The following is an 18,870-nucleotide window of genomic DNA, read 5'->3' as shown; positions in this document are numbered from 1 at the left end:
CCCTAGTACAATCCCCGATGTCTGCAGATGCTGGTGTTGCAATCAGGCACGTGTAGAACAGGTAATTGCACTGTGGGATTGAAATGACCTATTTTTGTGTGAGTGCAGGTATGTGAAGGAAGAAAAGATCAAAATGAAGTACAAACTTTGCCATGGGAAAGTCGCAGTGGGGGGGAGAGAGAGAGAAATAAATACCAACAGCAGATAATTTTTAAACAGCTTGGTAGCTTTTACTAACTGTTTTTTATAAATTGTGCCCTCTAGCACCACCAACTTACCCACGCTGTTTAAAAATTGTCCGTTATTGCTAATTATTGCTGGCACTTTCTCACAGTTCCTTATAACAACAACAGGGGCTGAAGGGCTCGTACTATGAAACTTAATTATGTTATAATTAGGCATGATTAATTTTGTTCAAATATAAGATCATAATACATTGATCAGGATTTAGGGCAGGTCCACCATCGCTCGATGTGTCACGACGTCACCAGTAGAAGGTAGATCAATCCTAACCCCGGGGATGGCTTCTTGCAAGTACGAAAGCATTCAGTGTCCCAGTGTGAAAAGCCAACACCCCATTCCTATCCTAGGACATTGAATCGCCGATTTAGTGGGACACATGTGTGAAAGCAGCTTTTGAAAAGGGTTATATAGCACCTTGTTCTTCCCATATTATGCAGTGATTTAGTTTTCCTACAATTATTTAGCTAATTCCATTTTGAAAGGAACACCATTTTTATTTTGGTATTAGGTAAAGATTCATTTTGTGATACCACACAGCTGTCTACTGGAAAATACCTATACAGAGACTATTAATTTGTGGGTGGAGCCCATGGAACCATATGCTGCCTGCATAAGGAATTTTTAAAAAATTTAAAAAATACAGGCAATTAAACAGCAGAGGAAAAACTATCTTTTTTAAAATATATAAATTTGTATCATAGCAAATGTTAATAAATAACTTTAATTCCACCATCACACATTGAGAACGATAATTATTATCCAAGTGAGTGCAAATGATACCGAAGCAAAACACAGTACATAGTCTGTCACAGAATAATTAGTGGCATATTTACAGTTGTGGAATAAATTCTACACTGTAATTACTCTTAACACTACAAACTGGAGTCCTTCAGAGGGAGACTTCATGTAGAAAGATGATGATTCGTTCATGTTAGTTGCCTGTTTAGTGCATTCTGAGTGTGCCAGTTTCTGTATGCAGACAATGTGCTGGTACAAAGGAAGATTTCATGTTCGACTGCAGCAGAGTGAACAACATTGTGTGGAATGGAGTGGATTTAAAGAGAAGGTACACACCAAATTGGCAAGGGCAGTGTGAGAAGAGGACTGAAGAAGGGATAGAGAGTGAAGGGACATTGAGGGGATTTAGAAAGACTACATGGGATGCAAGGGTTTAAAGGCTACACAATGTGTGATTGAGGAAACGTAGGCAGAGAATAGAGTACAATTGAGTTGTTTCAGATATAGAATATGGCATTGAAAAAATGTGTGTGTGTGAAAGAGAGAAAAGAAAATCCAAGGCTGTCCCTGGGCCACTCCAGCATGGCATGCCTCTCTTCTGTTTAATGACCATGTCTGCAGTTCCACTTGACTGTGCTGAGGAAAAATTCCCCCTGAAGAAATCTCTCCTCTGAATGATGTTCAGTTGTGCCCAAAGCACTGGCTGTCGTGCTGAATGGTCAGTGTTCTGGGACGTCTGGAACTGTGTAGTCATATGCAGAAATTATGAATGTATTCGGCAACAGATGTTGTAAATCTGACATTAAAATTCAAAGCATTTATGCTGGGGCAATGGATTCTCACATGTTGAGTTAGAATTTGTCTCATGAAATTCAAGAGACATTATTAGAACTGAGCGTAAGAAAAGTAAAGGAAGTCTTTTTTATTATGTCTTTTTAAAAGGTTATTTAAAAGAAGAATGGAAACCCACAGCTCAAGAGACCTAGATCACACTTGACATCTGCAACTATCAGTGGGGAGTTTGTATGTTCTCCCTCTGACCATGAGGATTTCCTTTAGGTGCTCTGGTTTCTTATTATGTTCTAATGTCTTGTGGATTGTTGGGTTAATTTACCACTGTAAATTTCCCCAACCATGTAGATAATGGGTAGAACCTGGGGTTGCTGATGGGACACTAAGATTGGTAGAGTGGATAATGTAGAAATACAAAAGGATATACTTTGGTTACAGATATGGGTGAGAAATGGTAGATGGAACTTAATCTAGACAAGTGTGAGATATTGCACTTTGGGAGGTCAAATGTAAGGGGAATGTATACAGTTAATGGCAGAACTCTTAAAAGCATTAATGTGTAGAGGGATCTGGGTGTTCAGGTACATAGATTCTTTAATGTGGCCATGAAAGTAGATAGGATGATAAAGAAGGCATCTGGTATGCTTACCTACATTGAATATAAACATAAGGATATTTGGTTTGGTTGTACTTGGAGTATTGTGTGTAATTTTGGTTGCCCTACTATAGGAAAGATGTGAAGGGTCTGGAAAGGGTACAGAAAAGATTTACCAGGATGTTGCCTGAATTAGAGGATATGAGTTATAAGGAGAGGTTGGACAAACATGGGTTATTTACTTTGGAGCTTTGGAGACTGAAAGAAGTTTATAAAATTATGGGAGGCATTGGTAGAGTCAGAATCTTTTTTTCTAGTGTAAAAATGACACATACTAGAGGACATGCATTTAATGTGAAAGGAGTGGTGGCAAAGTTTAAAGGACATATGGTAGGTGCCTAGAACATGCTGCCAGGGATGACGGTGAAAGCAAATAGAGTAGTGTTTAAAAGGCTTCTAGATAGAAATACATACACAGGGAATAAATAGAGGGATATAGATCATGTTCAAGCAGCAGAGTCTTAGTTTAACTTGGCCATTGTATTCAGAGCAGCCTTCATGGTCTGAAGGCCTGTTCCTGTGTGATGCTGTTGTACGTTCTAATGTAAAATAAAGTGGGGTTAATGTAAGTGGGTGCTTGATGGTCAGCAAAGACATAGTGGACCAAAGAGACTCTTCCTGTGCTCTGTGACTGATAGACAAATTTGTCCCATTGAGGACACAGCATGAAAAACAGAACTAATTGGATGTGTTCTTAAATACGCAAAGCACCGTGTCCAATCTAATTTTATCACATTCTCATTAGGAACTGATCTGATTCACAGACCACCTAGGCCGATAAACCTTCACCCAGAGGGCCTGTCAGTAGGCAAGGCTTTTCATTCGGTCCCTGGACAACCCTTATTCTCCTTTTGATTTAGACTCCAGTTTGAGTGTAGCCACAAAGTCAGACAACATCTTCATAGCTTACCTTCATAATTACATTCCTCAGGATTTCATTCTTAAAAATATTTGCACCTGCAGGTGCAGAATTTTATGCACCCTCTCTCTCACACACACACACTCACTCGTCTGTACATAATACTCTAATGTAACCCTGACTATATGAGAGCTGAGACACAATGAAATACACACACACCCCCCCCCCCCCCACCAGATGCAAGAACCCATGCATGCAGTCTTCAGTTCCATTTGCAACTCCTTAGGTAAATGAATCAATCTATGTCCACATACAGCAAGACCTAGACAATATTCAGGTGCAGGCTGGTAAGTGCCAAGTAACATTTGTACCTCACGAGTGCCAGACAATGATTATCACTAACAAGTGAAGATCTAGCCACTATACTTGATAGTGCTACTGTTGTTGAATCCTCCACTTTCAAAACCCTGGACATCACCATTGACCAGAAAATTTAATTGGACCATGTATGTGAATTTTGTGTCTCTGAGAAGAATAGGTCAGAGGCCTGTGTACCCTGCTGCAAATGACCTTTGTGACTCCCAAACCTAGTTCACTAGTCATGTCAGGAGTAAGATGGTATATTCTCCACCTGCCTGGATAAATGTAGTTTCAAGTTTGACAGCCTTCAGGACAAAGCTTGATTGGCTCCTCATCCATCACCCTAAACATGAATCCCTCCACCACCAGTATAGTTAATTTGTTACCAACTGTGCTCCAGGACCTTAGGGATGCTGAGATTTTCCTTACTAAGACTTCTGTGACTAAATTTAAACCCATGACCTCTATATGGATAGCAGATGCATGGGAAGACTACTGCTATTGCAGACATGTCCCATACTGAAAAAAAACCTGATGGACTAGCTGACAGAATCAGGGCTCTCTGTCTCTCTCACACACTCACACACACTCTTGACCTGACTGGTATCACTGTTCCTTCATTGGTGCTCATTGCTATCAATGCTTTGCGATTCCCATCTAATACCACCATGCAAGTTCCTTCGATAGAAAGTGATTTGCCTCACCTTTTCCAGAGCAACTGGATATGGACAATGAATGGTACTGTCCATATCCTGACCAGGAATAATAATACACAGCAATGCAAAGGGGCAGAAATCAAAGTAGGAATAATGGGCACGGTGAATAAATCAGGATTCAAGATTATGGTGGGAAAATTGCAAAATGGCTGGAAAAGGCCTCCGTAAGAAATTAAAATAGGTGGATGGCAGCTAAGTGTAGGGAGGGAAAAGTCTAAGATTTCTAAAGTTCATTGATTTATGAGAATGATGAGCAAAGTAGGAAGCAGAAGCAGGATTTGGTGTCTGGGGCTGAAGGAAGTGTTGACACTGTGTCTTGAGTGAGTTGGAGAAGAAAGTGTACCTGTTCAAGGTGGACAGTCGAATGAGGTCCAGTAGGTGTTCAAGGAAGGAAGTATGTTGACTTGTAGACATTTTCTGGTCCTCTCTGGGTAAGACTGGAGGTCCACCAAAGTAGCATCAATTTTGTGAATGGGAGCATGTTAGAGAATGAGTTATTACAGGTCAGTCAGCCTAATATCAACATGGAATTGGAACTGGAAAAATTCAGAGGTCCTATCTCATGGCAAGAAGGTAAAAGGGAGAGTGCTAATTACTGTATCTTTGTAGGAGAGAACAAAGGGTTTTGACTGGAAGACTGTTTGCAGTGGGGTTCCAAAACCCTTGGTGGTTCCCTTTTCACAGTAATAACAATTATTTGGATTTAACTCTGGGAGTTATGAGAAAGAGGTTAGTGCAAAAACTAGCCCGGTGGCTAACAAGGAGGAAGAAAGTCCATAGCGTGCAGAAAGATGGACAGTCTGGTCAGACGTATTCTGCAAGTGGGTAATGTCATACATATGGGCAGAATAAAGCAATAGGATACTGGGAAATGCGGACCAACAGAGGCTATGGAGTGCATGTTCTGTCGCATCTGAAAGTCCCAGAGTAGATAAGTAATGGATGATAAAAGACATTCAGGATACTTACTTTTATTTGTCAAAGCACAGAATATAAGAGCAGAGTGGCCATGCAAGAACTTTATAAAATGTTAGCTAAACCACATTTACGACATTGTGTACATTTCTGGTCATTACCGAGGAAAGGCAGTGGTTGTGGGAGTGCATGAGTACAACATGTGATGGTGCTGTGGTCATGGGTGGGTAGGTGTATGTGTGAAGAAATTAGAGTCGGATAAGATACAGTGATATGTGTATGTAATTGAGTGTTGTGATGGGTGGCCTTATTTTGAAAATAAGGCTAAAAACAGGCTTTTCAGCCCAACTATACATTTTGCCACTTTGTTCTGCTCCATTCATCTTTACTTACCCAAATCAATCGGCAAAATCCTCTATCATCTCTCCCTAAAATGTCTGTCCAGCCTCCTCTTAAATATCATTGTACCATTTCCTTCAACCACCATAGGGCAAAGAGTAGCATGATTAGTGTAGCAGTTAGCGCAACGCTGTTACAGTGCCAGGGATCAGGGTTGGAATCCTGGACTGTCTGTAAGGAGTTTATATGTTCTGAGGGCTCCTGTTTCCTCCTACCTTTCAAAACGAACCAGGGGGTGCAAGTCAATTGGGTGTAATTGGGAAACATGGCCTTGTGGGCCAAAAAGGCCTGTTACTGTGCTATATGTCTAAATTAAAACATTTAAATGAAAGTGTGGAGAAGTGTATGATCATGTGCTTGGGCGTAAAGAATACAGAAGTAGATTGTGTTTAAATGGACAGTGAGTTCAGTAATCATAGGTGCAAAAGGACTTTGTAGTCCTCATGCAAGATTTCTGAAAGATAGAATTGGTGGTAAGGAAGGCAAGTGCAATGCTGGTATTCATTTCAAGACCAATAGTTGAGACTTTAAAGGCATTTGTCAGACTGTACCTGTAGTATTATGAGCAGTTTTAACTCCTTTCCTAAGGAAAGATGTGTTAGCATTGGGGAGAGTCCAGAGGAGGTTCACTAGGATGATCCCTGGAATGGAAGCATTATCATATGAAGAGCATTTATTTGACAGTCACATTGGAAGTTAGAAGAATATGGTGGTGGGGGAGGGGGGGCATCTCAATAAAACTTGTTGAATACTGAAAGGCCTGGATAGAGTGGATGTTTCCAATGATGGTGGAGCCTGGGACCAGAAGTCGGTGTCAAAATAGAAAAATATCCCATTAGAACAGTGATGAAGAGAAATTTCTTTACCCAGAGGGTGTTAAATCTACGGAATTTGTTGCTGCCAGGTCATTAGGTATATTGAAGTCAGAGGTAGATAGGTTTTTGATTACAAATAGAATCAAGGGTTACAGGGAGAAAGCAGTAGAATGGGGTTGAAAAGGAAAGTAAATCAGCCATGATGGAATGACGGTGCATACTTGTGGGCCAAATTACCTAATTCTGCTCTAACGCCTTGTGGTCTCTGTGATATGGAGCTCCACATTGCTGTTAAATCTATGGAATTTGTTGCTGCCAGGTCATTAGGTATATTGAAGTCAGAGGTAGATAGGTTTTTGATTACAAATAGAATCAAGGGTTACAGGGAGAAAGCAGTAGCATGATGGAATGACGGTGCATACTTGTGGGCCAAATTACCTAATTCTGCTCTAACGCCTTGTGGTTTCTGTGGTATGGAGCTCCACATTGCTGGTTATTTTTCTAATTTAATTTTAAAAATTTAGACATTCAGCCAATAACAGGCCATTTCAGCCCACGAGTCCTTGCTGCCCAATTTACAACCCATTAACCTACACCCCCAGTACGTTTTGAATGGTGGGAGGAAACTGATGCCCCCAGAGAAAACCCACACAGACACAGGGAGAACGTACAAACTCCTTATAGACAGTGTGGGATTCGAACCCCGGTCCGGTTCCAATCGCTGGCGCTGTAAAGGCAAAGCGCTAACCGCTATGCCAATCGTGCCACTTGTTGGGATTTCTTGTGAATCCCCTATTGGAGCAGGCGACATTATGTTTGTTGGACCAGGATGTATCTGTGTGATGATGAGGAATTGCAGGGGTACTGTGTTCAAGTGAACTAAAGGTGAGTTGGATGGGTATACAAGTAAAAAGGTAGGAAAAGTTTAAATTGTTGTGCGCTTGTTTCATGATGGGAAGTCCCTAGGCTTCTTTAAATGCTCCACTATTTGCGTTTTCCATCTTATTATGCAGATGTGGTAGCATTTAAAAGATTTTTCTGCTCCTTCAAGTATTCTATCACACACAACCCTCCCTGAAGTAAAGATAACTGGTGCCTACAGCAACACTTGGAAGTGGGGACATTCTGACACTCTGTTCAGCACCTCAGGCTCCAAGAGCATGGCAAGAACCTGCAAAGGGCCCTGATGACACCTTTGGCTGCACCACTGAACCGGAGAACTGGAAGATGAACAAGAAAAAAAACCCATTCCGCCATCTCAAGATATAGAATACGATTACTGACTCACATAAAGAAGAGTTTGTGGAATGAGAAAGGTCGGCACTTGCTGGAGGACCCACTGGAGATCATGTGTTTGCCCATTGTAAAGGGCCCTCACCAAAAATACTTTTATGAATTTGTTGAAATGAACGCAGGGCCCCTAACTCATGCAAATCTGTTGAGTCTCCTGCCCTCTGAGCACCTGTTCATTACTGACCAGTATTTTCTAACTATGGCCGATGTCTGATAGTGATCAGTAGAAGTTGCCCTCATTCAGGTGGGGGTCATGTGTGTGGCTGACATGAGGGCATGTAGCACAACCATTATTCTGTAGTATCTATCACAGTGGGAGAAAGACAGCAGGAGTCTGCTCTACCAGCCATTGGCAGGACAATCTCTTGCCTCCCCTTCTGGCTGCTGTTGATGCTGTGCCCAGGTTCTGTGCCTGCAGCTTTCTACGACCAGTTCAAGTTGTAGCTCTTGGTCAGCATCACGGCCTCCAAGTCCTTGTCCTCCTCCTTCTCCCGGAGCCTCTGCTCCTCCAGTAGCGCCACCAGTGCATCCCGCTGCTCCACCACATCCAGCATCTCGTTCAGGATTCGCTTCTCCTCCAACAGCTCCTCACTGTTCTTCAGATTGTCTGACAAACAAACAGGGAATTGTCACAGCATGGAGCAGCTCACAGTCCAAGCCACACCAGGTGGACCACATAATAAGGCAGATGCCACTGGTGAAGGGACTGAGATCCTCTGATAAAGGAAGAAAACCACTGACCCAGGTAAACTGGTATCAGAGACCCAGTTACCTACAGAAGAGGATGGGGATAATTTAATAAACAGGGACATAGGCAACCTTAGATTAAGGAGATACAAGGGAAACATTAGGGAAAAGGAACCTAGATATTCCAGAACAAGGCTTGGGGATGATATTCTAGGAACAAGGACCTAAATAACCCTAGAATAAAGAGAGGTGAAGTGGATACAGGGATCTAGGTAGCCCAAGAACATGGGGCGGAAGGGTGGAGGAACATGTTATGGTCACATACTTACTTTCGTCGGGAGGAAAGTAAGAGCGTCAGTCTCACCTGTGTGGCAGTGAGCCAATGAGAAGGTAAGAGGAGTTTAGTCGGGTAGTGTTTGGGGAGTTGAATGCAATGTTGTGTCTAGTAAATAATAAAAAGAAAGTCCACTTCATTGTGTGCTGAAAGAAACAAGTGTTTGTAAGCAAATACTCTGAGATTAACCCAGAAGGACTCTGGATCTCTGTTTGTCCCAGGTGACTGTCTTCTTCTTGGGTAGACCCTAGGGGTCAAGTATGACTTTCTTCTATGTCAGCTCTGGGTTGGTATTATTTGAGATAGCTGTTGAGGCCAGTGTGGGATCAAGTTTCTGCATGTGGGACAGGTGATCATGAGGTAGATGGGTAGGTTGGAAGTGCTGTGCACATTCCACAGATTATACTTGCCCTCTCCTCTACAAGTGACTATCATAGGGACAAGAGTGTTCTTGAAATCTTTTATCTGTCTCTGGGAATCTCTTGCCATGCTAGAGCTGAGATTGGGATTTTCTGTGGTAAGATCTCCTGTGCCTGGGCCCACAAATTCCCTTCAATTTTGGAGTAGTCCAAGTGCATATTCCGAGTATCCACTAGAATCTGTCTTCTCAAGGGCAATTAGGGATTGGAAATAAATGCTGACATTGCCAGTGACATCTGGATCCCAAAATATGAATAAATTAAACCCCCATATTTTATCCTTTTGGTTGAAGAACAATGTCAGCATCAAATCTCTCTCTCTATCCTTTTCAGCTTGGTTCTGCCACATATGTGGCCTGTCTTGGCTAAGAAATACTCAAGGAACAGCCTTGAACTTTCAGTTGCTGCACCTGCAGTTTGCAGCCAGTCCTTTTTCAGAATCTCACCTATGAAAGATCAGAAGAGACAGAGGGTAGGTGTGAGTGGCACCTACCATCAATGGCCATGCGTTCCCGGAGTTCCTGCTGTAACCTGCTCTGACAATCTTCTAGCTCCAGCTCACGGGCGCTGCACAAAGAAACAAAACACAGTGCAGAGAAATACAAGAACAGCAGGGGTTGGAATCTTTTGTAAACAATGAAAAGCAAGAAGGACTCAGCAGGTCCAGCTGCATCCATGGAGAGAAATGGACAAGAGTTCCAAATCAAAATGTTGATAAATCTTGAGAAAGGGCCTCGACACAAAATGTCGACTTTCTATTTCTCTCTGTGGCTCCCACCTGACTAGAGTCTCTTTAGTTTCTAATTGTTTGCTCAAAATACAGTTCATCACTTTGTATCTGCGCTAGAGATCTCACAGGCCTTGTATATTTGATCATACCTCTGTTAGGCAATGGGCTGGAGTGTCCAGGACACAAGTTTGTGGGCAGAACTCAGATGGCACAGGGGCAAAAGCCCTACCTTCTGGTCACTGCAAAAGGCTTTTTGTTTCCATGTGCTGTGTTAGGATGCACTCCACCAGGGAGGGCTCATTTATAAAGGGCTACTCCACCCAGCTATGATTGATGGGCTGAACAGCTTCCTCTTGCACGATACAATTTTATCATTCCATAGATTCTTGAGCTATTTTACTGTATTTCAACAACTTTACTCTTTTTAAATACCTGTAATTGTCATTTTAAATTATTTAGATTGATATGAACACTGGTGGATTTGCTGGTTATCTGTGTAGCAGAATGCCTAATTCGAAAACTTAGAAAATCTGAACCTCTTTGAAGCATCTTGGTTATGATTCAGATTATGAAAAGGTATTGTCATGTACCAAAGTTCACTGCACAGATGCACCAAAATTCTTAATTCTAGTTAAACGGATTCAGGATCAGGCTTCCTTCAAGGATTGCACAGTTTACAAAACAGAAATTATCCATCCATCCACCTTATCAGCCATTCTTTCAAGAGAAATGATGGAATATGGGTTCAGGAGAAAGGGAGAAACCACTATTGCTACTTACAAGATCATCAGCTCTGACTCGTAGCGCACCAAACTGTTTTTTTCCTGCACCAGCTTAAACCATTCCTGCATGAGGCGAGGGTCATCTTTCTTTCCCATTCCTGTGAGAGAGCACAGCAAAATCAAAACCATAACAAATAGTGGCATGCATGAGATAGGGAAAAAGAGACCACTCACCAGTTGCTGAACTCTGTCAGACAACATCTTGTAACTATACACACAACTGGAGAGGATCAATCCAACATGGCACTACCCCCTGCACATCAAACACACTGACAAAACCAAGCCCGAGGCCATCGGTCAGTGAGGTCATCAAACTGGCTGCAGAGTGTTTGGAAATCAACTCCAAACTAGCATAAAAGTCAGCTTAGTCCACTTGGTGAACTATAATCATCCCCTGATTTAACTGTATGCAATGTACAATATTTCCAAACTTGATCATACTTCAGTTTAGAACTTACTACCAGGTTATACACAGACCAAATGAATCTATTGACTAGGTTCTAAGTAGTAACTCACTTCGAAATTGCTTGTAATATGTACAAACTTCCTTCATTAGATTTAAGCCCATAACCCACCCAGGGTATCTGTTAATCCTATTAAAAATCCAAAGATGTTTTGAGTAGATTCTGAGATGCAACTCACTCTCAGATATTTATGTCTGGAAATATTGGACTCAAGATGTCCCACTGCATTAAAATCCAGCTGCAACCAAGACCAGCCTCAGAAAACAGGTCACAAGGATTAAAGTAGTCTTAGAATGGTGGAACTGAACCAGAGGTCAGAGAACAGACTGGGGTGGGACGGTGGAATTGTGGGTCAGGGGCTGGGGGTGCAGGGATCAGAGTTTCAGATGTCTCCTATGCATTGTGGTGTTTGTGTAAGTACAGGAGTAACCATTTTATTCTAATCTCACAGAGGTTTGGTTTGTGAATAAGACTACATTGTCCTGGTACTCCCAGAACAACTTGGCCTATCCCTAATGAATCTATCTTGTACAATCCTCTGAGGTCATAGGAGAAACAATGGCAGGAAGTGCCTGTTTAGAATTTCCAAATGATACAAAAGGTTGTAACTATTAGATTTAATTGAATGGGGCTAAAAAAATAGATTATACTAAGATATTTTTCATAGAGAGCGGGAGAGACTCGCGCGCACACACACGCCAAGTACCCCTTATCTGAAGATCTGAAAACCAAATTTTTTTAGCGTCAACGTTTCATCCAAGTGGATTAAAATTAAACACCTTACTTGCCGATATGGGACTCAGATACTCTGTTGGCATCAGTTTGATTACAATAGTAGTTTAAAAAAAATCAAAATCTTTACTTCTGGCCAGGAAACTGGGTCCAAGTCTTCAGTATCAGCTGCAGCCAGAATCGGCAACTCCATTCTCAACATTGGGTACGGTGCTGTTCGTATTGAAGAAATTGCCTTGGGCAGAAGCAGGGACAATAGTTGAGGACTGGCAGCAGTGGTGAAGTGGTCTTCTTTTGTAAGCAGAGATTAAGTACTAAACATATTTCATGTGAATTTTCCACCTGTGGCGTCATATCGGTTCTCAAAAAGCCTGACATTGTTTTTGCTGTTTAGGTGCTGATGCAAGGTATTCTGCTGATGCTATTTCCAAAATCCAAAAAAAACAAAAAACCAAAAATTGTCTGGTTGCCAGCATTTCGGATAAGGGGTACTCAACCCCTATATACACATAAACACACACACACACACAGACTCGCACACATATATATGTATGTATATAATGTATGGGGGGGGTGTGTATATAAAATGCATATATGTGTGCACTGTATATACTGTATGTGTGTGTGTAATACACACACACAGCAAAATAAAATCAGACACTTTGGCCACGGAGTACTTACTGTATTAATCCTATACTAATACTAATCCTATTTTCCAGTACTTGACCTGCAGCCTTTTATGCATAGCATTTTAAATGCTTATCTAAATACGTCTTAAATATTAAGAGTTCCACCACATTTTCATATCAGGGTGAAAAGTTTCCTCCTCAGATCTCCTAACCCATGCCTCATTCTATGTCTTTTGGTTACAGACATCCCTGAGAAAAAGAAAACTATCTTTGCCCCTGTGGTTTTGTTTGCTTCAATGCCCCCTCAGCTTTCTCTGTTCCATTGAAAACGAACCCATCATCTCCATATAATTGAGGCACTCTTTCCCATGCAACCTCCTGGTGAATTCCCTCTGTACCTTCTCCAATCAATCATATTCTTCCCACAGAATAGTGACTAGAACTGTACACTGTACTCCTGTTGTGACCTAATCATGTTTTATAAAATTCTACTGTAACTTCCCTGCTTTTATGTTCTCTGCCCTGGCTAATGAAGGCAGACATTCCAAATGCCTTACCCACCTTATCTACTTATGCCTCTGTTTTCAGGGATGCTTGGGTATACAACAAAGTCCATCTGTTTCTCAATGTTCCCTGGGCTCTCCCATTATGTTTGTCTTAGCTTATGAGTCCTCTCAAAATGCATCATTTCACATTTTTCAGGTTAAAATTCTCTACCATTCCTTTGCACGTTACCAATTCATCAATGCTGTCTGTAGCCGAAGACCATCTTCCCAACGACCAACAACACTCTTGTCATCTCTAAACTTACTAATCATATCACCTAAGTTCATATACAGATCATTATAAACAATAAGGGTTCCAGCACTGATTCCCTGGATGCACCACTGTTCAGATTTTCATTCATGTAAATTTGATTAGATCCCAGCTTGCAACTTAATTAAAGATGTCTCTTATTCTACAAATAAAAATTCAAATTCCAAAGCCTCTTGATTAGATTCTGACCTGTAACAAATTCCCATATATCCTGATTTAGACTGGAAATTGCTTTGCAACACACAAGGGCTTTGTTGGCAAGAGTGACCCAGAACTTCTAGCTGCCTGTGGTTCTAGCTGCTTTTGTTTTTCCAGTCCATCCTCACAGTGACCCTTCTCTGTGGACTGCAGGATCAGCATATCTGTCTGGGGTCAGTACTGTCTATTCTGCAGAATATTTCCATCATTTTCTGTTCTTGTCCCATTTTGTGCATGATTCTCAAAACTCCAGCTAGAATTTGCACACAAATCATTTCAATACATTTGTTGTTCTGTAAATAATTGTCCAAAATTATTGAATAACCTTTACCCTATTTATAGACCCCAAACGCAGCTTAATATTACTCTATAAACAACCAAAGTTTGTCATCAAACTTGTCTATAACTCACTTCAAGCTATGTTCAATAGTTTCTAAATCTCAAAAAAAAAATCAGTAAAATTACAACTCATTCCTCCAATTCTGTTATTCCACTTTTGATCCTCAACATCTATGGAATAGATTAAAGCTTTTAGCTCACATCTTGGTATATATAATTGAACTCTCAGTTTGATTCTGAGCAGTATGAACAATAAATAATTTCAAGATATGTTACCCCTCATGTAAATCTCCAATAATTATTGTTTAGATTCCATAATCTAACTCACTTGTCAGGTATTTGTTATTCCGTTTATGAACTCTCAAAATTTCACAATTAAATATAAGGCTCCAGCTCATCTCCAGACATCTTTTATTCCAGAAATAAGCTCCAAAAGTTTCAATTAGATTCTACTCTGTAACTCGCTCTTAGGGATCTTACATTCTACATATAAACCACAATAATTCTTGCTTAGGTTTTAGCTTGTAACTTATTTTTGAGTTACTACTATTCTATAAATATACTTCCAAAATATTCTGATTAGTTTCCAGTCTCCAACTCATTCCAGGTTTTATATGTTATGAATAAATCATGAAAACTCATAACTTGCCATTTATAAATAGTCAATATTGAATTTTGAATATCTCTGAATTGGGTTTTGGCATTGAACTCATTTCCAGGTATCTGATATTCTACCTGTAAACTCCCAATATCTACTGATGAGATTCCAGCTTGCAACTCATATCCTGTTAGCTACTATCTATAATAATCAAATCTCACTTTCTTTGGTTAGTCTCCAATTTGCATAGTTATCTGTTATTGACTGAATAAATTACAACATCTTTCCATTAAATTTTAACAGACAAATATCTTATTTGGCTTGGCTTTGCGGACGAAGATTTATGGAGGGGTAATGTCCACGTCAGCTGCAGGCTCGTTGGTGGCTGACAAGTCCGATGCGGGACAGGCAGACACGGTTGCAGCGGTTGCAAGGGATTGTACCTATGTATCTTTTCTTCTTTGGCTTGGCTTCGCGGACGAAGATTTATGGAGGGGTAATGTCCACGTCAGCTGCAGGCTCGTTGGTGGCTGACAAGTCCGATGCGGGACAGGCAGACACGGTTGCAGGGGAAAGATGGTGGGTTGGGGTTGGGATGCTATTCTGCATAAAGCATATTCTGACTTTTTCAGGTATTGTGCATCACATAAACATATGCAGGTACATGCAAATATATTCTGAAATACAATCACCAGTTTCTGAGCAATGCCATGGAATTTTAAACACGTGTACAAACTTAGAGACACTCGTGCATTAATACACATTATCATAGATACACTTTCATTCTCAGGCCTTTATTGAACCTTTTGAAGTACCCAAAAAGCTAATGTGATCACTTTCCTCAGCACAGTCTGTGAACTGTCTAGCTTGAAAGTGGATGTGAAATGAAGCAAGCAATGGCTCTTGGATATGGATTAGAGACTAACCTTTGAACCTTTTTTAACCACACTTCCTTATCCCTCCTATAAGGTAGGTGCAGTAATACTTTAACCTGTGATATCTTTCTAGAGAAGGGAGCTGCAATATGACCTGAACTTGGTACAAGGCTTCAGGGGCTCAATGAGTAATGGGAGTTGGTGTAACTGTAACAAACTACTAATATCTCAAAAATAGAATGGTCAAAAGCTTATCAGATGGTCTTATTGCCTGTAATGTCAGATTTTAACAAAGGAAAGCTTGTAACATTGACTAATTACAACAGAAAAACCTTGATGTTGGTTTGCACAATAGGAGGTCTTTAATATCAATTTGTTTAAAATCCAATGTCTGATTTTGGCTTAATGAAATGGTTGGTTTATGATATTGGTTTCTTAATATGGGTTGTCTGTATTGTCTTGTTTACAGCAGAAGATTTAATGTTTTTATTAGAATGTGATCTCAATATTACTTGTTTCTTACAATGGTTGGTATGCTACAGGTATATTGATTTATTGGTGTTGAGTTTGTAATAATGAATGGTACATTATATTTGCAAATCCAAATGTGAGGTTTACATTGTTAGCTGCACGTTTGCATCTTACCCTCATATAATGTCAATTTTTTACGATTGGAAGCCTACAATAGCAGTTTGTTTCAATTGCAGGTCTGTAATATTAACTTGAAACACTGGATGGTCCGTGATGCAAGCTTGGCATAATGGCTGGTCTATATCAGTTTGTTACATGGGAAGACCTGTAATATTAAAATGATACAATGGTTCGTTTGCAATAGATCTCTTTAATTGAGGCCCTTTTGTTGGACACTGGGAGGCTTGTACTGTTGATTTGTTTAAAAAGAAATGTCTAACTGTGAGATTATTTTTGTAATATTAAGAAGCTGTAACAAAGTTAATATTCTTCTCTGTTAACACACTGCCCAAAGATGGGAACTAAATTGGTGCTGTCCTTTGCCTTGAGAAGGAGAAGTGGAATAAAAGTGAATGGGTGGGAGGGCTATTAATGAATGAACAGTGAGGAAAGGTCATGGTGGGACTGATGAAAGAGCTATTAGCATAGTTTTTCTGCAATGGATCCTACCGATGCCTAGTGTCTTGTTTTGAGTTGGGGCCAGAATTTAAAAAATTGCTTCAGGCTCTCTGACAGCATTTAATAAGCTGCAAATTTTCAACTGGGTGAAATTCAAGCTAACTGCTCAAAGCACCTCCCAACAACCATGGATTTGATAAGTAGGTGTTTCTACTCTCACTGGCATACTTTGTTTGAGAGTCATCCTTGATTTATTCTTTTCTTACAAGCTCAAAGGGGACAGATCATTTACATTCTAGATTAGAACTATGACTGGCTCCTATTCACTTAGCTTGAAGATCTATGATCAACAAATTGGACTGAAAGTGCAATGTGCACTGCAGCTTCTAGAGTTACCAAAAATGCTGCTATTTCTGAATGTGGAGGACTGGCAACCTATTATGCTCACCCAATGTGCAAAAATTTGATGCTTGCTGCCCTGATTATGTGTTTAATTGGAACAAATTAGATTTCATAGCCTCAAAGAGATCTACTCTAAACACCACCCTGCACTGCATCCATGTATTATCCCATATGAAGTGAGGATTAGTCCAGTGAGTCATAATGCTTAGAACCTCTGACTGCAATCTCAGTCCTTCTGCTTTCTCACTCCCTGCCTCATGCTGATTCTTGTGGATTGCACTTGACTCCTGAATTCATTTTCTATGGCCACACAACACATTTGACAGGTAAAACTCAGATGTCTCCACTGGCAGCTGACCAAGTGTTGGCGATATCATTCCTCAGCAAATGGAAGGTTTATCAGCCAAGGGAAATCTCAGGACATTCAACAAAATGGGTGCTTGCAGAACAGAAAAGCAGGGTACAGGAATGAAGCTCAGTCAGTGAGATGAGAAGTCACTGCGGTGGAATGGAGTGAGTCACTGCAAACAAGCAGCGAGGCAGAGTAGAGTCCCAGGGAACAGCCATTACGCTCTGGTCTATACCTTAACCCCGATTTCCCCGCACCAGCGGAACTGTCATTCTTTCTCAGCTCCAGCACATACTTGTGCTGGTGACATCCTTGGAGGAGGCATAAGAAAACTGCCACTTCTCGTTTCTCCCTGTCTTATTTATTGCCCTACTTTTCACCTGTATCAGGGTAGTGATTGCTTGTGTAGTCTCTTATGCTGTCATCTGGTCTTTGGACACACCATACCAATACAAGCTCTGCAGTAGTCCAACTAAAACTACTGTCATGTTGTTCCACTCACTCTCCAGAGGTTTCCATCTTCTAATCCATTGTTTTCACTGCAGATGAACCTGATCTGCTCCTCTCAAAGCAGAATGCTAACTAAATTTACACCCTACAGTGGCTTTCCATTCTCTGGGTTGTTATCACAGGATAGGGTGAAGGACCAAAGAATCCTCTGGTAGTTAACTACTGAAAGTGTGGGTCAAAAGGAGGATCTTCATGTGTATCAACATCAATTGTGCTTTTATGCACTGAGCATTTATAGAGGAAATGGATGGGACAAAATGATAGAGGAGGAGAAAAAATATGATCAGAAAAAGGGAAATGGGAGGGATAGAAAACTAGATTGGGGAACTGGGAGGTGGGTAGAAAACAGGGTGGAAATAAAAAGCAATTGATGGGGAAATGAGATGAAGGCAGGAAAGGAGGAGATTGGGGAAAATGAGAAACAGAACAGGAGTTGGGGAAGAAGGGATAGGCCAAGTGTGCACCTACATGATGTGATTAGATAGTGAGGTCAGAGAGTGGAGAGGAATAACATGATCAAATGGATCAGAGTTTGAATGGTAGCATTAAGGAATAGTGTAAGGGAATTGGTGTTGAGATCTTGGGTAAAGAATGAACTGAGTGATAGAGTGGTGATTGAAGCTTGTGATCAAGGGATGTGGTTCAGTGGTGAGATGGGAGAGGTGGTACCAAGGGATACATGGTGAAAGATGGACAGTCAAGTCTTGTTTAGCTGAGGATCACTGCAAAGCTAACAGCCTTTGGATCCATCCACCTAAGTTCATCCATTGGTCTAACAAAAACTTTAATGCTAACTTTTATGTCCTGCCATATGGAGATTGTCAGGATTCACATACTGCTGGAGTGGGTCACCAAAGCCTGACAATATCATTTGTTGTACGGTCAGCGTATGGCATCTAACACTCAGCCCACTCACCCTTTTGACTATCATCCTAACATGAACTTATGGCTCATAACATGATTGGTGTGTCCCACAGGTCCTTCTAACTCCATCTCTCCCTCAGGGGCTGTGCCATTCCCTCTATGTCTGCCCCATCTGTTTGAAGCCATTGGTTTCTTCAGCTTCCTGATAGGTCTGGTTCTTTGGCCATTCTTACCTTGGGCTCACTAAAGCTCATCCTGCAGCAGGTGC

General features: G+C 41.0%; 1 protein-coding gene across 2 annotated transcripts in view; it reads right to left on the bottom strand.

Moving 5' to 3' along the window:
- Positions 1–945: 945 nt before the first annotated feature.
- The window catches only part of LOC138745848 (protein-methionine sulfoxide oxidase mical3a-like), a 176,120-nt gene continuing 158,195 nt past the window's right edge, over positions 946–18,870 (bottom strand). For both annotated transcript variants that reach the window (XM_069903247.1, XM_069903248.1), the window contains 3 exons: positions 10,736–10,835; positions 9,719–9,792; positions 946–8,392 (listed from right to left, as the gene is read on the bottom strand). In XM_069903247.1, the coding sequence (XP_069759348.1) occupies positions 8,208–8,392; positions 9,719–9,792; positions 10,736–10,835 (359 nt within the window). In that variant the 3' untranslated portion in view covers positions 946–8,207. The remainder of the gene's footprint in view (positions 8,393–9,718; positions 9,793–10,735; positions 10,836–18,870) is intronic.

The sequence above is a fragment of the Narcine bancroftii genome, chromosome 11 (genome assembly GCF_036971445.1).
Source record: "Narcine bancroftii isolate sNarBan1 chromosome 11, sNarBan1.hap1, whole genome shotgun sequence".
NCBI classification, from domain to species: Eukaryota; Metazoa; Chordata; class Chondrichthyes; order Torpediniformes; family Narcinidae; genus Narcine; species Narcine bancroftii.
The sequence above is the reverse complement of the archived record's forward strand: the minus strand, read 5'-3'. Positions and strand labels throughout refer to the sequence as shown.